Consider the following 15,037-nt stretch of genomic DNA (forward strand, 5'->3'; position numbering starts at 1 on the left):
TGCTCTTCTCTGTACTCTTTCTAGAGTCTCAACATCTTTTTTTACATCGTGGTGACCAAAACTGAATGCAGTATTCCAGGTGTGGCCTTACCAAGGCATTGTAAAGTGGTATTAGTACTTCACGTGATCATTAGTACTTCACGTGTTTCTCCTTTGCTTTCAATTTTTATTCCTAGTGTGTGAACAGTACTAAGACTTCAGCAGAACCTTGCTTACTTTCTAACTATATGGTTCCCAGCCTTAAGCTACATGTCCATTTTATTGCTTCTGAAAACATGTTCCAGCTTTCTGTGTAAATTAAATGCCACCCAACAAAGTTACAAGCAAATACAAAAAAGTAATTGTAGCCATCCAGAAAATTATAGATCAATCAGTCTGATTAATATTACAGCTAAAATTTATGCAAAATATCTAGCTAATATGTTAGGGGACTGGGTCATCAATAAAAATACGCTCACAGAGGAACAGGCAAGGTATTCAACAATTGGTCATGGTTTTGTATTGGATCATCTGATAGATAAATAAATAGGTAGAATAAATAGGTAAAACATGTATATTGCCTTTATGGAATTTTATGCAACTTTTGATTCTATTGATAGAAACAAATTTTGGAATTTAAATGTTTAATTTTGATCATAGCTTTATATACAAAAACTCAAATTCAGGTTAGGTTCACTCCTGTAGTGTAGGGCACCTGACAGATATTAAAATATCAAGACTTAAAAGATTGAAACATGAGTATATGCTTGCACCTTTACTATTTAATCTGTTCCTTAATGATATAGTTTGAGCTGTTAGTGGAGGGGAAAAATCCAGTAAATGTAGGAAATAGGACCTTGTCTATATTATATTTTGTTAATAATTTATTGCTTACATCCATTCCCAGATAGGCTTGCACAGACAATTAAGAGCTTTGGATTTTAAATTGTCTAACTGTGAATGCAGAAAAATCAAAGGTGGTAGCATTTGGGGAGAAAAGACACAAATGTTTGGAAAACATGATACAGAGCAAAGCATCCTTTTTAATGTTTCAGGTAGTTTGCATTTTCACTATCAGCCCCCAAAAAATAAAAACGGAGAAAGCCGGGGCAGGAGTAATAAAATTCTGGTGTACAAGTGATGGTTGACAAATTCCTCCAATCTTAACTCGACTAAAAACCAATTTGGTTCCTTATTTTTCATATGCAGTAGAGTTATAAGGAATTTCTACTCTTTATGATATGGAATTCTTTCAAAACATGCTCCTGTTCTTTCAAAACATGGAACATTTTAAGTATACTTAGCAATACTCCTATCCGCTTTCAACATGCAGAAACTAGAACATACTAGCTAAAGATAGAATAATTGTAAGGGTTTTAATTATTGAACTAGAATCCTCTCAACTATAATACCTGACCCCCATTTTGTCAAGTGGTATGTTTGTTTATGTTTATGTTTTATTTAATTTATATACCGCCCTTCTCCCTGGGGACTCAGGGCGGTTCACAGGGCATATAAATAAAAATACAATACTATACAAAAGTTAAAACAAAGATTAAATCAGTGCCCAATTAAAAAACAATAATGCAATCTAAAATGACAATTTAAAACACAGCTCCCCCATCAGGCCAGACCGGCCAATTCAAACAAATGGGTCTTCAGACCACGACGGAAAGTTCGGAGGTCCGATATCTCCTGGAGCAAATGGATTTCTTTACTTCTTGTACCAATTGGTTTATATTTTTATCCAATCATATGCATACCCTTGGTTTTTCTCCGGATTTTTTTTTAAAAATTCAAATAATGCAAACAGTAATCTATTATTTAAAAATAGAATGTCTGTGCCCAAAGAAATTTGTTTAAATTAGCATAAAATAAAATTGCCCCTTGGTATGCCCTTAACAGAACCAAAATTGAATGTGAACCTTAACTGAGATGTGTTACAATGCCATCCCTGTGAGGGGCACTTACAAGACTACAGTTCTAGCAAATGACATTAGCAACTAGAGACGATCAATTCCTCAGTATCCTATATAATATGTCTTTCTGACATTGCTCCAAGAAAAATACAGTGTTTTCCCAGTATTTATTGTACTGTCCTATTTTTGCTTCTGCAAAACTTTCTGGCACCTCTCTTGGTAAGAAAATAATTTTTGCTTGATTCATATAAAATTGAATATCTAATGAATTTAGAGAGGAAGACAATGCTGTGGAAATTAGCAAGTTTTACATGGGCTGCCACTAAATAGAGATAATATTTATCAAAATGTCCTAATGTTTTCTAATATTTTATTTCCTGTAATAAGACTGCTTTAATGTTTTTACTGATTTATGTATTTTATTAATGTAGGCCATTTTTGTGCAGGTTTTTTAAATTATTTGTTCCAAATGACAAAAGAATAAATAAACTGATTGACAATGCTGACTTAGAAAATTAACAAAAACATACTCCCAGTGGTGGGATTCAAATATGTGAACAACCGGTTCTCTGTGTGGATGCTGCTTCTGGAAGTCCATTCTGGGCCTGGGCAACAAAAAATTAGCAAACGGTTCTGCCGAAGTGGTGCGAATCCCACCACTGCATCCCCCCCCCCGCCCCTCCAAAAAAGCAGAAAGCCAGTAGTAACCCAAATGAAGAAACTTTCCATAATTAACCTCAAGCAGCATCAAATGAATCCCAGAAATGCTAAGAGGTGTCCACCCAATGCATGGCAGGCAATAAGACCGAGATTGCTAGATTTTCCAAAGAAGCATTTTTGAGGCTATCTAGAATAATATTATAGATGTTGAGTAGATTATTGAAGGGAATAATTTGAAGGGAACAACTGTCCTTCAAGTAGCCCAGCTCCAAGCTTTTTAGAGAAAAGTCCACCCCAAATTTAAAAGCAATCAAAATTAGTTAATGACAGAACTCTATTCTCCAAGGCTCAGTGAGTAATCTTGCAACAAGATCTTATACTGTACCAATTACATTTCTTGCATATGAAGTCCTACTTCTGCGCAATAACAGAAAGGATCTGTACTATTCCATTTGCAAGTGGAAAGTGTATTTATTTGTATTTTCTTCCCTCACCTAGTTTTTATACCCAGTGACCAAAAAAAAAATCCAGAGCCAACCTTATTACATCTCCTGAAAAAGTAACAGTTGAGAGAATAAGGTAGCTACTGTCAGGATGAATTAGGATTTCCTTGTTTTAAGATTCAAGGAGTGACTCTTAGTGCATGAGGAGACTCCATGCTGGCATCCTTCCATCAGGAACAGTTTGCTGTTATAAACTGTCCTGGGTGTTGCATGTAAATGTATTAAAAGAAAGTGAAGAAGTTACTTAGCTGTATCTATAGCTAGTTTTAACATCTGCAACCTAAAATGACCCAGTTGACTCTAATATGTGTCTGAAATGGATAAAGAAGTGAATTGGAGTGACATTTATCTTTTTTTTTATTGAAGAGTTTTACAGTACATTTATCTTATAGGGTAAGATAACTCTGAGAGAGCCATTATTATTCATGATTCAGTAGAAAAGACTCCTTTGCTGCACGTAGCATAGGAGAAAGTAACTGAGACATGCAGTCTCCTTGAGATTGGAGCATGAATTGGAAACCATCTGGAAACCATTTTGGGCCAGTGTACGTTTAGGAGCCAGTTGTCTACTCTCCATTTCAAATCCGGGGGGGGGGGGGGGAGGTTTCCCCTCTATACAAAAATAATGACTGTGTGTAACCACTCACATTAACGTAGCAAACCCAAACCATTATGAAACTTCCTATAAATTTAGCCTGCACTTCCTCTGTTAAAAAGTGTGAAATATTTATCTTACTAATTCCATTCTAACCAAAACACGAGGAAGGGTGCAATGAACACTTGTCAGTTATAATTGCTCCCCATAGGTTAAAATGTTAGACCAAGGGAAGCAAATAGCAAATTTTAAATGCTTACCCAATGCAGTACTTACCTGCTAGTTAACTATGTTTCAGGCATGCTTGCATTTTGATAAAAATAATTAGGCAACCATTCACATTTAGAAAACACAAAAGAAGTTACTTCCTGGGTTGGTATTACCAAAGCTCTTTCTACATAATCAGGTCCTTTGCCATGTTTAACATTCCTGCTGGGTCCTGATTATAGTTATTAACTCCAAAACTATCATTCCTGAACTGCAGTATGAAGCCTACAATGACCAGCTACGGTACATTCTCCTGAGTAAGAGGGAAAGCTGTAAGGGAATATTACTCCAGCTTTGCTTCAGAACAGGGCGTTGGCCACATGGATGTATCAATCCTAGGAAAGTGCTAAATCTGGGCTGCTTTGGGATACCCAGTCACATTCAAATATAAAACAACCTCCCAATACAGACGCACAATTACATAATGGCGATTCAGGTGGGAATCCCCAACAAAGGATCAAAAGTGGTGGGAACTTGATGGCGATTGTTTGATATTGGGGCACTACATTTTTCTAATTTGTCATCCTACTTCCCATCTACTGTCCCTATAGACGACCTGCCAATTGATTGCAAACCACTTCCCCATCGTTATGTCTCCCAATTCTTCACAATGCTTACCATGCATCCCTGAATCAGACAGTATCATTCCTCTTTATCTTTTTCAGCACCCACCCCCCTCCACCCCAGTTTTTTATGTTGCACAATATCACAGTGTCAGCCCTTTGAGGCAGTACAGGTCAGGAATCAAACCCTGCAAGGATTATTGGAACTCCTTTGTAGCCCATAATAACAGAATCTTAAAGACCTGCCAGTTCCCCTTCATCCTTTCTTATGGCATGCAGAATTGAGGCAGGATTATTTTACTTATGCTTCCTTCTTTCTCAAGGCTGGGATTTCACATGCTGTCTCTTACTGTTTTAAGGTTTTTGCACTTGTTTGCTATCTCCACTTTTCTCTATGCATACCTAGCATATCCCTTCAGCAGTGCCTCAGAGTCAACTGAGGCTTTCTTTCTGGTAAACGAGTTGAGAATAGCAGACACCCATCTCCAGGTAGTACAAAGTACAAGGATGCAGAATAGATTTCATCCTCACCTATTTTTGTTTGCTTGTACAGTTCCACCCTTCCTTCAAAGAATTCTCGACAACATCCATAGGTATCTTTCCCTGTCTTATCGTATCTTTGTAATAGTAGATGTAGAGGAGGCAAATGGCTAAGAACAAATGTGCTAATTTGTATTTGAAGCCAGACCTCCAAAAATCAAGTCCAGTAACAATTCTTTCACATTCAGGTCTGTTCCTTTCATTCTGCTCACTCTGAATTTTATGCAATGCACTCCTGTTTGGGAAAGAACTCCCACTGAGCCTCAAATGGTTTGAATCCCAAGCAAGAATGATGAGAGATTTAATAAGATCTTCAGCTTGCTTCCGTGACATGTGGAACAGAAAAAGGAATGCATTATGAATAATTCTAGAGTTTTGAAGGAAAGAAACTGCCTCTTCCAACTTCACAGTGGCTACCTAATATATTAAACCGTACTTTGACTAAACACATGTCTTGAATAAACCACAATTGGTTGTTGTTAACTTTCTTAAGCAATAAAGCATGGTTTAGCAACCATAACTTTCAGTTTACACGACACATTAAATGAAATTCAAACCCACCTTTTTATTTTTGCTAAGACTACTAGATTAGGGTTGCAGAAATCTGGATGACCCCTAGATGGCAACAAAGAGTTAGCACTTTCTGTATCTCTTTGCTTCCATCTAGGGGTGATCTGGGATTCTGCAGCCCGGATGGGGTAGCCTTGGGCTTAAAGAGATGCACAAGCCCAATTTACAACATACTTTCCCAAATATTAATAATATTCTTAAAAGTGCCACACTGGCAAATGAAAGAAAAGGGGTATTTTAAAGCGTAGTCATCAGGAAATCAGGCTATTGTTGAAAAAATGGCTGGGCTTTAGGATGATGGACAAGGGAGGATAAAATAACAATAAAGCTAATGTTTCTTGCTGGCTTCAGGCCAGATGCCAACCTTTCCCTCCCTCCCTTGTTGAATGAACATCCAACTGCAATTCGTAAGCAGCTCTGCCCTCAGAACACGCCGCCGGGCCGCTTCTCTGCACCAGCAGATGGGTGAGTGCATTGAAAACACAAGTCCCAGTCCTCCCAGCACCAAGACAGGATGATGACACACCAACACCCCCCCAGGAAGAACTGAAAAGCAGTTGGAGTAATCCAACTGCCTGCTTCTGTCCATAGCTGCTACACTTTCAGCAGCAATACTAGTGTGAATGACAAAAGAAAAGCTGGATTGGCAAGAGATGAAGCCAAGCTGAAAATCTGTACTTTCCAGAAGGGCCACAGCTTCTGAGATAAAAAGCTTCTGTACTGTGTGGTTAGGCTCCAACCTCCCTAACCAAGATGGCGGTTATCACCCCATAACCTCTAGCAAGGATCCACAGCAGGAGCCTTTCAAAACTTCCAGAGAGAAGAAACTCACTCAGCTCTTTGCAGCATAATCAAGACAGGCTTTGGGACTCTCCAAAGGTTAGCACATCCATTATGGCCTGATCTCGGGCAAGAACTTTCTTAAGCAATGTTTCTCAACCCTGGCAACTTGAAGATGGGTGATTTCAATTCCCGGAATTCTGGGAGTTGGCTGGGGAATCCTGGGAGTTGAAGTCCACCCATCTTCAAACTGCCAAGGCTGAGAACACTGTTAAACTAATGCAAGGCTATATATTTACGCATATGAATATCGAAGGGCCAAGTATTTTTCTATTATTTTCTATTCTCCAAAGGAAACTGGACATGCAACTCCTATCTTACTTGAGCATTGGTTGTTGTTACTTTTTTATGTCCCCTCCAGGCATGCTCTCAAGACAGCTGCTTAATCACTGATGTGATTAAGTGTATAAGTGATTAGGCATATAATTTTTTCCTCCTAGCTTCCCCTGCTTTGAACATTATCCTGCTAAGCTCTGCATCTCCACCTCCTTAAGCAGTGAAATTATTGTGTTTTATTTTAGAAAAAGACAGACGGAATAGATTATCTTCAGTTGTGTTTTATTCAAACCCTGTATCCCGCTGAGTGGGTGAGGTGAAATAGGGCATATTCACCCCATTTTACCCCCTCGGTCTGTGCAACTCGAGTGTTAAGATCCAGAGATACTTCCTGCTCTATAGAAAAACAAGCTGAATTTTAAAAGAACAGAGAAGTCCAGGTTCCCCACCACCACCACAACCTGTGGGATATGCCACTGCAAGGGTCTCCTGATCTGAGCACCCCTTCATAAGTTTCAGGCTGAGGTCTTGATTAGCCACACCCCTACCAAGAGGGTGCCTCACATCCAGCTCCTAAGGCTTTTGGTATCCATCTCTGATCAGGCCACACCCAGAGTCCAAATCTTTGGTATCTGCCTCCATTTTCCCAGGGGCCTTAAGAGCCAGTTGAGCAGAGCTTGTTGTAGGCCAAGTTCCCCAAGACAAGCAGCAACATCTCAGACGTGCTGCTCAGGGCCACAATAAAGGGGGCCTGGGAAGCAAAGTCAGCTTGGGCCCTTTGGAAGGAGAGTTGCAGCACGGCCAAGGCCAACAGGCTATTCTGCACCCCGACCTCAATACTGACCGTCCGACGTTGTGGCCCTGGCAGTCCTAAGCACCAAGCCAGCAGGTAGCCCAGCAGCAAGCCAAAGATGGGCACAGTAACACCAGCCAGGATGATGGGGGGCCGCACGCTGGTTAGGATAAAAGCTCCCATATGGTAAGCCATGAAGAGGCCTCCGACGATGAGGGTGAAGCTGAAAGGTTTGATGAGGAGGAGGAGGAGGCGGGAGACACGGGGCAGCTTGCACTTGACCAGCATGCCGGTAGAGATGGGCACGGCGATGAAGAGGAGAGTGATGAAGATCTTCAGGAAGGGCACATGCAGAGTCTCGTGTGCCCCCAAAAGCCATCCGTAGAAGCTAGAGGAGAGGGGCATGAGCCCAGTGGCTGCTACTGTGGATAGGAGGGTCATGGAGATGGCCACCGTGACATCTCCACCCAGCAGAAGGCTGTAGAGGTAGCCACCTCCCCCACCGGGGGAGGAGCAAGAAATCACTAGCCCCAGAGCCAGTGCTTTAGGCAAAGAGAAGGCCAAGGACATGAGGTAGCCATAAAGGGGCATGACAACAAATTGGCCTAGGATGCCCAGCATGATAGGATGAGGCTGGTGAACCAGGCTTCGGAGACCGTCCACCTCCACCTTGCAGCCAAACGCACATTTATTGAGGAAGATAAGAGGCAGGAGGGCAAAGAGGATTGGGTTCTCTGAGAAGTGGCCTAGGCTCATCCGTACAGCTGGCTCCAGATCAGAAGTGTCAACCCGAATCCGGAAATCAGCTCGTTCCTCAATGAGGCGATTCTGTTCCAACAATCTCAGTTGCAATGGGGCCAGACCAGCCAAGCCAGACTGGAATCTGACTGTAAAGCCTCCTCCCCAGGAGGCACTGACATTCTCTATGACTACCACCGTAGGCTCCAGTGAAGATACACTCAGCCAGGCATCTGATCCCGGATAGTGGCACTTCACCAACAAAACACCCTGGCTGCGCTCGGGGAAATTGAATTCCAAAACTGTTCCATCCCCAACATTCAGATAAGGGGCACTGACTGTTGCTCCCTGGGTCCAGCCAGTTACGAAAAGTTTGAGGAAGAGGAGGAAGAGAATGTGTGTCCCAGACATGGTGGAGAAAGCTGACAAAGGTATGCTGTGGGCTCATTCCATTAGGGCTCTCCTTGCTCCAGCATCACGGGCATTTTGTTCATTCAGCAGGGGTCATGCTCTTAACCTCAGATCCACAGGCACCGCTGGTGCATTTCTAGGAAGACCTTCCACCTAAACAGAGAAAGGGGATGAGAAGTGAGGACGATGAGGCACAGCCACACAATAATTTATCCAGTGAAGGCAGAGGGCTAGTGAAGTAAAGGCTAAATCACTTCATCCAGGTAGGACAGTCTGGATCTGCAGCTGGGGCTGACATAACACAAACTGCATTTCTCACCCTGAATGTTTTATCAGTTTTATCAAAATATAAAATACAGAAATACAAAGAAAAATGAAAAGGGGAAAATGTGGGAGGAAAGGGGGAAGAGAGAAAAGAGTAGGGTAAAGCAATGATTTCTGACTCCTTTTGGTGCACTAGAATAAAGTAGTAGCATAAAACCTCAACTTTTTATTTTATATGATAAAATATACTAGCCATTTCTATAACAAACCTATCTAATCAGCAAAACCCCAAATCAAAGTTTCACAAATTGAGTTTCTGTTAGAAAGTCACCGTCCCAATGCTCACAATTCCCAGCTTTACCCAAAGTTATGTGGAAAGTATTTCCAACTTTGCAGGGACAAGAAGTGGGAATGTCTCTGAGCTAGGGACAGGAATCCCCAACGGAGGACCTTGGCATGTCTTAAAGCCTTGAATCAGAAAGAACAAATCCACTAACTAGAACCACAATAGCTGCAGTTTTAAAGATGAGGCAATTACGCCAACTGATCCAAATCTCCGCCAGGCCCCGTCATTCAGTCTAAAGCTCCACTAAATGTGCTAGCACAAAATTCTCTTGTAGGGAACGCAATGAGAGTTGAAGCTAGTAATTGTCCTACAGTTATACGAGTCTCAATCTGCAAATAATACGATGACAAAATGTTATTTTGCCAGAGGCCAGAAAAATCCTTGGCACAGCCTTGCCTCTGTGTTCTCCTAAATACCTTGAGCAGATGTCAGGGTAATTTCAAAGCCATCCCTGCATTTCCTGTAACATGTCCGTCTTCTCTCCTTAGGATTGTTTCAGGTAAATGAAGTTTGTTGGCAACCCCCTTCTCAGTTCTAAATCTCGACTTCCTTGAGGCGTTTCCTTTGACCTGACCCCCACCCGAATGTTAGTAAACATCCCCCTCTTTTTAAAGCTTCGCCCAGGCAAAACAGATTCCCAGAGGCAGCCCTCTCTGCCAAAAATTCTTCCTAACGGGAAGGGGGTAAATCAGGGGTCTTCAAACTTGGCCCTTTTATGACTTGTGGACTTCAACTCCCAGGGCTGGCTGAGGAATTCTGGAAGTTGAAGTCCACAAGTCATAAAAGGGCCAAGTTTGAAGACCCCTGGGGTAAATAAAACGATGCTGGAACTATCCCCGAGAGCAAGTCTTGACAGCTGCAAAGCAAGAGTCCTCCGGAGTCCCCGCCCGGGACAGCAGAAGAGGTGAGAAATCGGAGACCCCTGAATCGGCGGATTCAAGGCAGGTAAGTCCCCAATCCTCTTATTTGCCCCCGTTCCTCAATTCAGCTGAGTCACTTCTGTCTTAAAGCTACAAACACTTGTTGGGAAAGAAGCTGATGCCCCCCAAAACTTCTCCCCCGGATTGATTTAATAAGATAAGGGGAACATCAGACCGTCCTCTTCCCTCTTGCACCCTTCCCGCCTCAGTCTCCCCTCCACGCAAAGACTGCGCACCTCCTTTCAATGGGGGAGAAAGGGGATATTTTGGCTCTCATTCTTACCCACTCACCCCCCAATACACACACACACACAAACACACACACAAACTCCTACGCAATTCTTACTAAGAAAGCAGCTTCCGCAAAGCGGATCGGATCCGTAATAGCCAAGCTTTATTGTTTTGCCCCCATCTCTGCCCCAAATATCTGTCTTGACGTTCCGATTAACGGCTTCCGGAGAGGAGAATCCCTCCGCAATTTACCTCCGCCTGGCTTCTCCCCGGCATTCGCTCCCCGGCGCCAACCTAAACTCAACCGCTTGATTTGTTTGCTTTCGTCCGCTCCTTCTCTCCGTGCCCGGCCCCGCCCACCGGGTGGTGCGCCACAGTCGTAACCACGCCCACACAAGAATGCGAATTCATGGTAAGAGCCACCCCACCGTGACTTTAGGGCATCCTGGGAATTGTAGTTTTTTTAAAAAAAAAAAAGCAAAAAAAATAATACATCTGCTTCGGTTTTATTTAGTTGGAAGAATGTTAGTCGCTTGCCTCGTAACAGATGGGGGTTAGAAAAAAAACGCATTTCATATCTCTGAGCAGGCAGTATTATTATTCTCGGAGAGTATCTTGAGAAATACTGTACCATGGGGGGAATAATAGCGACCTGATTGGAGAGAGCAGATAGCCGCTTCTGCCTGAAATAGAAATTAATGGTACATCTTGCTCCGGGAAGTATTAAATAAAGTTGTTAGTTGATTGGCTAAATCAGAAATGTACTGTCACCCGATTGGAAGAAACGGGAACACTCTTCTATATCCCAAAAGGATTAGGCGATGATGAGGGGGGAAAAATACAGCGATCATCCTGCTATTTAATTGGAGCACTGAGGACCTTTTTATCCTCAGATTGACTGACCTGGGTATTACTGTATTTTGCTATGCTAGGATTATGAATTCCATTCATACCCATTAAATGGATTGATTTGGGACTTTTTAAACTGGAATTAGAACTCAGGAAAGAATAGTTAGGGATACAACATTTTCCTATTCCTCAGTTTAGGGGCAAGAGCTATAATATGGAAATGGGAACAAGTGTGTGTGTAGGGGGCAGAAAATAGAAAATTGGGGAAATGAGAGAAAGGTTTCAAATAGATAGACAATGGTCCAGTGTCCCTTAGGAAGAACAAACCATAGACATTGCCAAGAAAAGAAAAGGAGCCCAAACCATGAAAGACAAAATCTCAGAATAGTTAAAAGAGTTCCTGGGAACTATTAGAAAACAGGAGCAATAGGAAGGGTAGGGGGGAACACTAATGAACATATACTTATTTAAAGATCAAAGTAAGATGGAAGAAGGGGATAAAAATGCTGTAGAGCAGAGATATAAAGATGCCAAAAACCTCTAGTACAAAAATTTGAAGTGATATCAGCATTCCAGTCCTTATCAAGTTGGAAAGCTACAGGAACCCCACCCTTTCCACCAAAGGGAATGCAACAACCCCATTGGTTCAAGCATGCTCTTCGGATGCCAGCATAGTTCCCTGCAGTGCCTTGACCTAGCCAGCTTTCTCATGCTCTGAATAATTTATTTTGCACGAGGAAAGGATAGCAGATGATGATGGAATGGATTATTTTGACAAGCATTAAAATAAGATTGGCCCTAGTTCAAAGAAGGAGAGTAGCATCTAGTCTTTGAATGGTATGTCAAGGGCAAGGCTCTGAAAAAGAAGATAGTACCAGTATTTTTAAAAATCCCAACCGCTAAAAATCATTCTAAATTACACTGAAAACAAACAATTCCAAAAGTTTAAGCAATGTAATGTGATATTTTGGTAATAAATTTCAAGAGCAATCATGGAAAGAGCAGTTTCTACTAAAGAGACCGGGCACACTTTACTCACTCCTGTGTCAAGTAACAAAAATATAAGAAATAAAATTTCTGGTAATTCAAGCATTCTTCTTTAATTTTTTTATCTTTTTGAAGCCCAGCCCTATCACTACCACTGTCGCTGCATATATCTGGTGGAAGAGTAGCTGAGTGAAAGACAGGCAAAAAGGCATTTTAAATTACTTAGATCTCTTCCCTATTTAATTTAGAGTGGCACTTTCTCCACTTCCACTCTTTCTTTAATAAGCAATTTGATTTAATTTCCAGATAGCTCCTAATAAACTTGACTGAAGCATATTAACAAATTGCAAGCTACAAAATTTTATAGTCTTGCTCTATATGCTATGCTGTGCTGTGCTATACATGCCAACAGTTCATAATTCATGTTTTTGATGGCATGCTTAGATTGGTTACATATTTTGAAGAGGGGGGGAGCCATAAAAAATCAATAACTAAGGCCCAGACAAATTTCCTGCTTGAAATCATCTTTCATCACCTTTTAATTTGTCCTGGAAAATATCAACTGCCAGTGACAATATTTTTGGAAGATACTACAAAATAGCAGCTGGTAGGTGTATTTGAACTTCAAATCCTCTTGTCAGCAGTGCTGATTGAGATTTCCAGAAACTTGCATATCTGGATGGCACTGGATCAAGAAAGGCTGTGAAGGGATTTTATTATGTTTAAGGTTGATGTTAGTAATATTGATATTAGTAGTGATACTTTGTAATATATATATGTGTGTGTGTGTGTGTATGTATGAAGAACGAAGCTGAAGCCACCAGCCTGAGGATGACAGATGAGATTTCGTCGAAACGTTGCTCTTACACCTTCAATTCTACGTGGGGAAAAACCCAAAGATCCACATACAAACACCCGTGAAAACCTCAGAAAAATTATATATATATATATATATATAATTATATATAAAATTATATATATATAATTTTTATGTGCAAGCAGCTTTGTAGGTGCTTTATATTGGGAAATTAGTTATAGAAAAGCAAACGTTTCATGCTTTAGGTACAGGGGATTGCTTACATGAAAAGAGCATGGTAAGGGGAGGGGGGAAAGGAGTTATGGTGGAGCTGTGTATGAGTCATCATCTTGGAATTATTTTTCTGTACCTTTTAGTTCCTAGTACCAAGACCAGATCTCTTTGTTCTGGAAAGGTATAAAAGGTGGAAGACATCTTTCCTGGTTGTTGCCTTCATCTCTCTACCAGCCACGAAGAGAGATGTGGCCACCCACCTCTATTTTGATCAAAATAAAAGTTGTTTGCTTGCTGAAACCTCGGCTCAGGTGTTTCTTTTGGCTCTTTTAAATTCCTGAGTAATGCTGGGGCAATTGTGAGGCTAAGTGTAAAACCTTACAGCTGGATTACTCTTGCATGTTGTCTATTTGTGTGTGTGTGTGTGTGTGTGGTGATCCTTGCCATCAGCTCGCCACTGAAAAGCCATTATTACCCTGGGAATCTCTAACCATTCCTTACTGCAAGGAGGGTGAATCTGTTTGATCAGCCTAGCCCAGGTAGATGGACCCTGTTGGATTTAAGAGGAACTTGGAGTTATTCCCGATGCATAGTTTGATTTAGGCCTTGGTGACCAAGTGGAATGAAGGAGTGGTCGTGCCCTTGAATCAAATCACATCTTTGTAAATTCTTGCTACCCATTGATTCCAGAGAGTTTTATGTTTTTTTTAGGGAACTTCAGGAGATGAAGCAGCAGAAAAGAACCCCACTGACCTGCTATCATAATAATCTGACTGAGCCTTTCTTTAGGATTACCTTATGGCAGTAAGAGTGGCAAAATATGGCCATTTTTTTCCTGTCAGCTACTTTGTTTAGAGTACTCCGGTCTCCCCTAGGGAAGGAGGAGGTTGGAGGAATAGCTACGGAGCAGTGTCAAGACTAAACACCTGTCAGGTAAAATTACTCTGATTTATCGTGGGGATTCTGTTTATGCAGAGATTGACTATGTACAGTCTAGTGCCTTTTTATCTGGAAAGAGATTAGAAAGTAGACAAAATTCCCAGTTGTGCTAGCAGAACAGTGTACCAGATCTTTATCACTCTTTGTTGATTAAAGCCTTCATAGGAGAATAACATGTAGTTGGATCCAGCTGGTAAACACATGCTTGATAAGAGGGTATGGTTCCCCTGGCTCTGAAAGATGGGATAGTCTGTCTCTTCTTCGAGAAGCAACCCTGGTACTCTGCAAATTTTGCTTGGTCTCCAATTTTTCCTTTTAAGAAAGGCTATCGAGGAGATCTTTGGTTTGCCCGGAGGACCCTAGACAAATCAGATTATGTGGAATACTTTCAGTGTGGTTTCAGATAGGAACACAGTGCTGAAATAGCCTGATCACACTTGTAGATTATCTTTTGCAGGATTGTGATGGGCTAGCTAGTACATCCATCTTAATCCTGATTTCCCAGCAACTTGTAATACCATTAATCAATCCTTCTTTTATTGACTTTGAAGTAGGAATGGGCTGTACGATGTTCCAATGGTTCTTTTCCTTCTTCCAGAACCAGTTCCAGCCAGTGTTGGGGGAGAGGAAGAGATCTAGTTTGAGACCTCTGCTTTTACTTTCTTTGATCCTATTTAATATCTACAGGAAGTTGCTAGATGAGGCCATCCATCAGCTATCAATATCCTGATGACACCTAGTTATAAATCTATTAGCCTAGCCCCCCTAGGTCAAACCAGTTGCTGTTGCCAAAGTATCTAAAGGCTGTGAGGAAAAC

General features: G+C 41.4%; 1 protein-coding gene across 2 annotated transcripts; it reads right to left on the reverse strand.

Moving 5' to 3' along the window:
* Positions 1-6,985: 6,985 nt before the first annotated feature.
* On the reverse strand, positions 6,986-11,241 carry SLC10A3 (solute carrier family 10 member 3). 2 transcript variants are annotated; one of them, XM_081321131.1, is made up of 2 exons: positions 10,668-11,241; positions 6,986-8,807 (listed from the first exon to the last, which is right to left on the reverse strand). In XM_081321131.1, exon 2 carries the CDS (start codon positions 8,652-8,654, stop codon positions 7,368-7,370), a length of 1,287 nt encoding a protein of 428 aa, XP_081177257.1. In that variant the 5' UTR covers positions 8,655-8,807; positions 10,668-11,241; the 3' UTR covers positions 6,986-7,367. The 2 variants fall into 2 exon arrangements, with proteins under 2 accessions (XP_081177257.1, XP_081177258.1); XM_081321132.1 differs by lacking the exon at positions 10,668-11,241 and adding an exon at positions 9,681-9,867.
* Between the last annotated feature and the right edge of the window lie 3,796 nt (positions 11,242-15,037).

The sequence above is a fragment of the Vipera berus genome (genome assembly GCF_964194415.1).
Source record: "Vipera berus genome assembly, chromosome: 2".
Lineage (NCBI taxonomy): Eukaryota > Metazoa > Chordata > Lepidosauria > Squamata > Viperidae > Vipera > Vipera berus.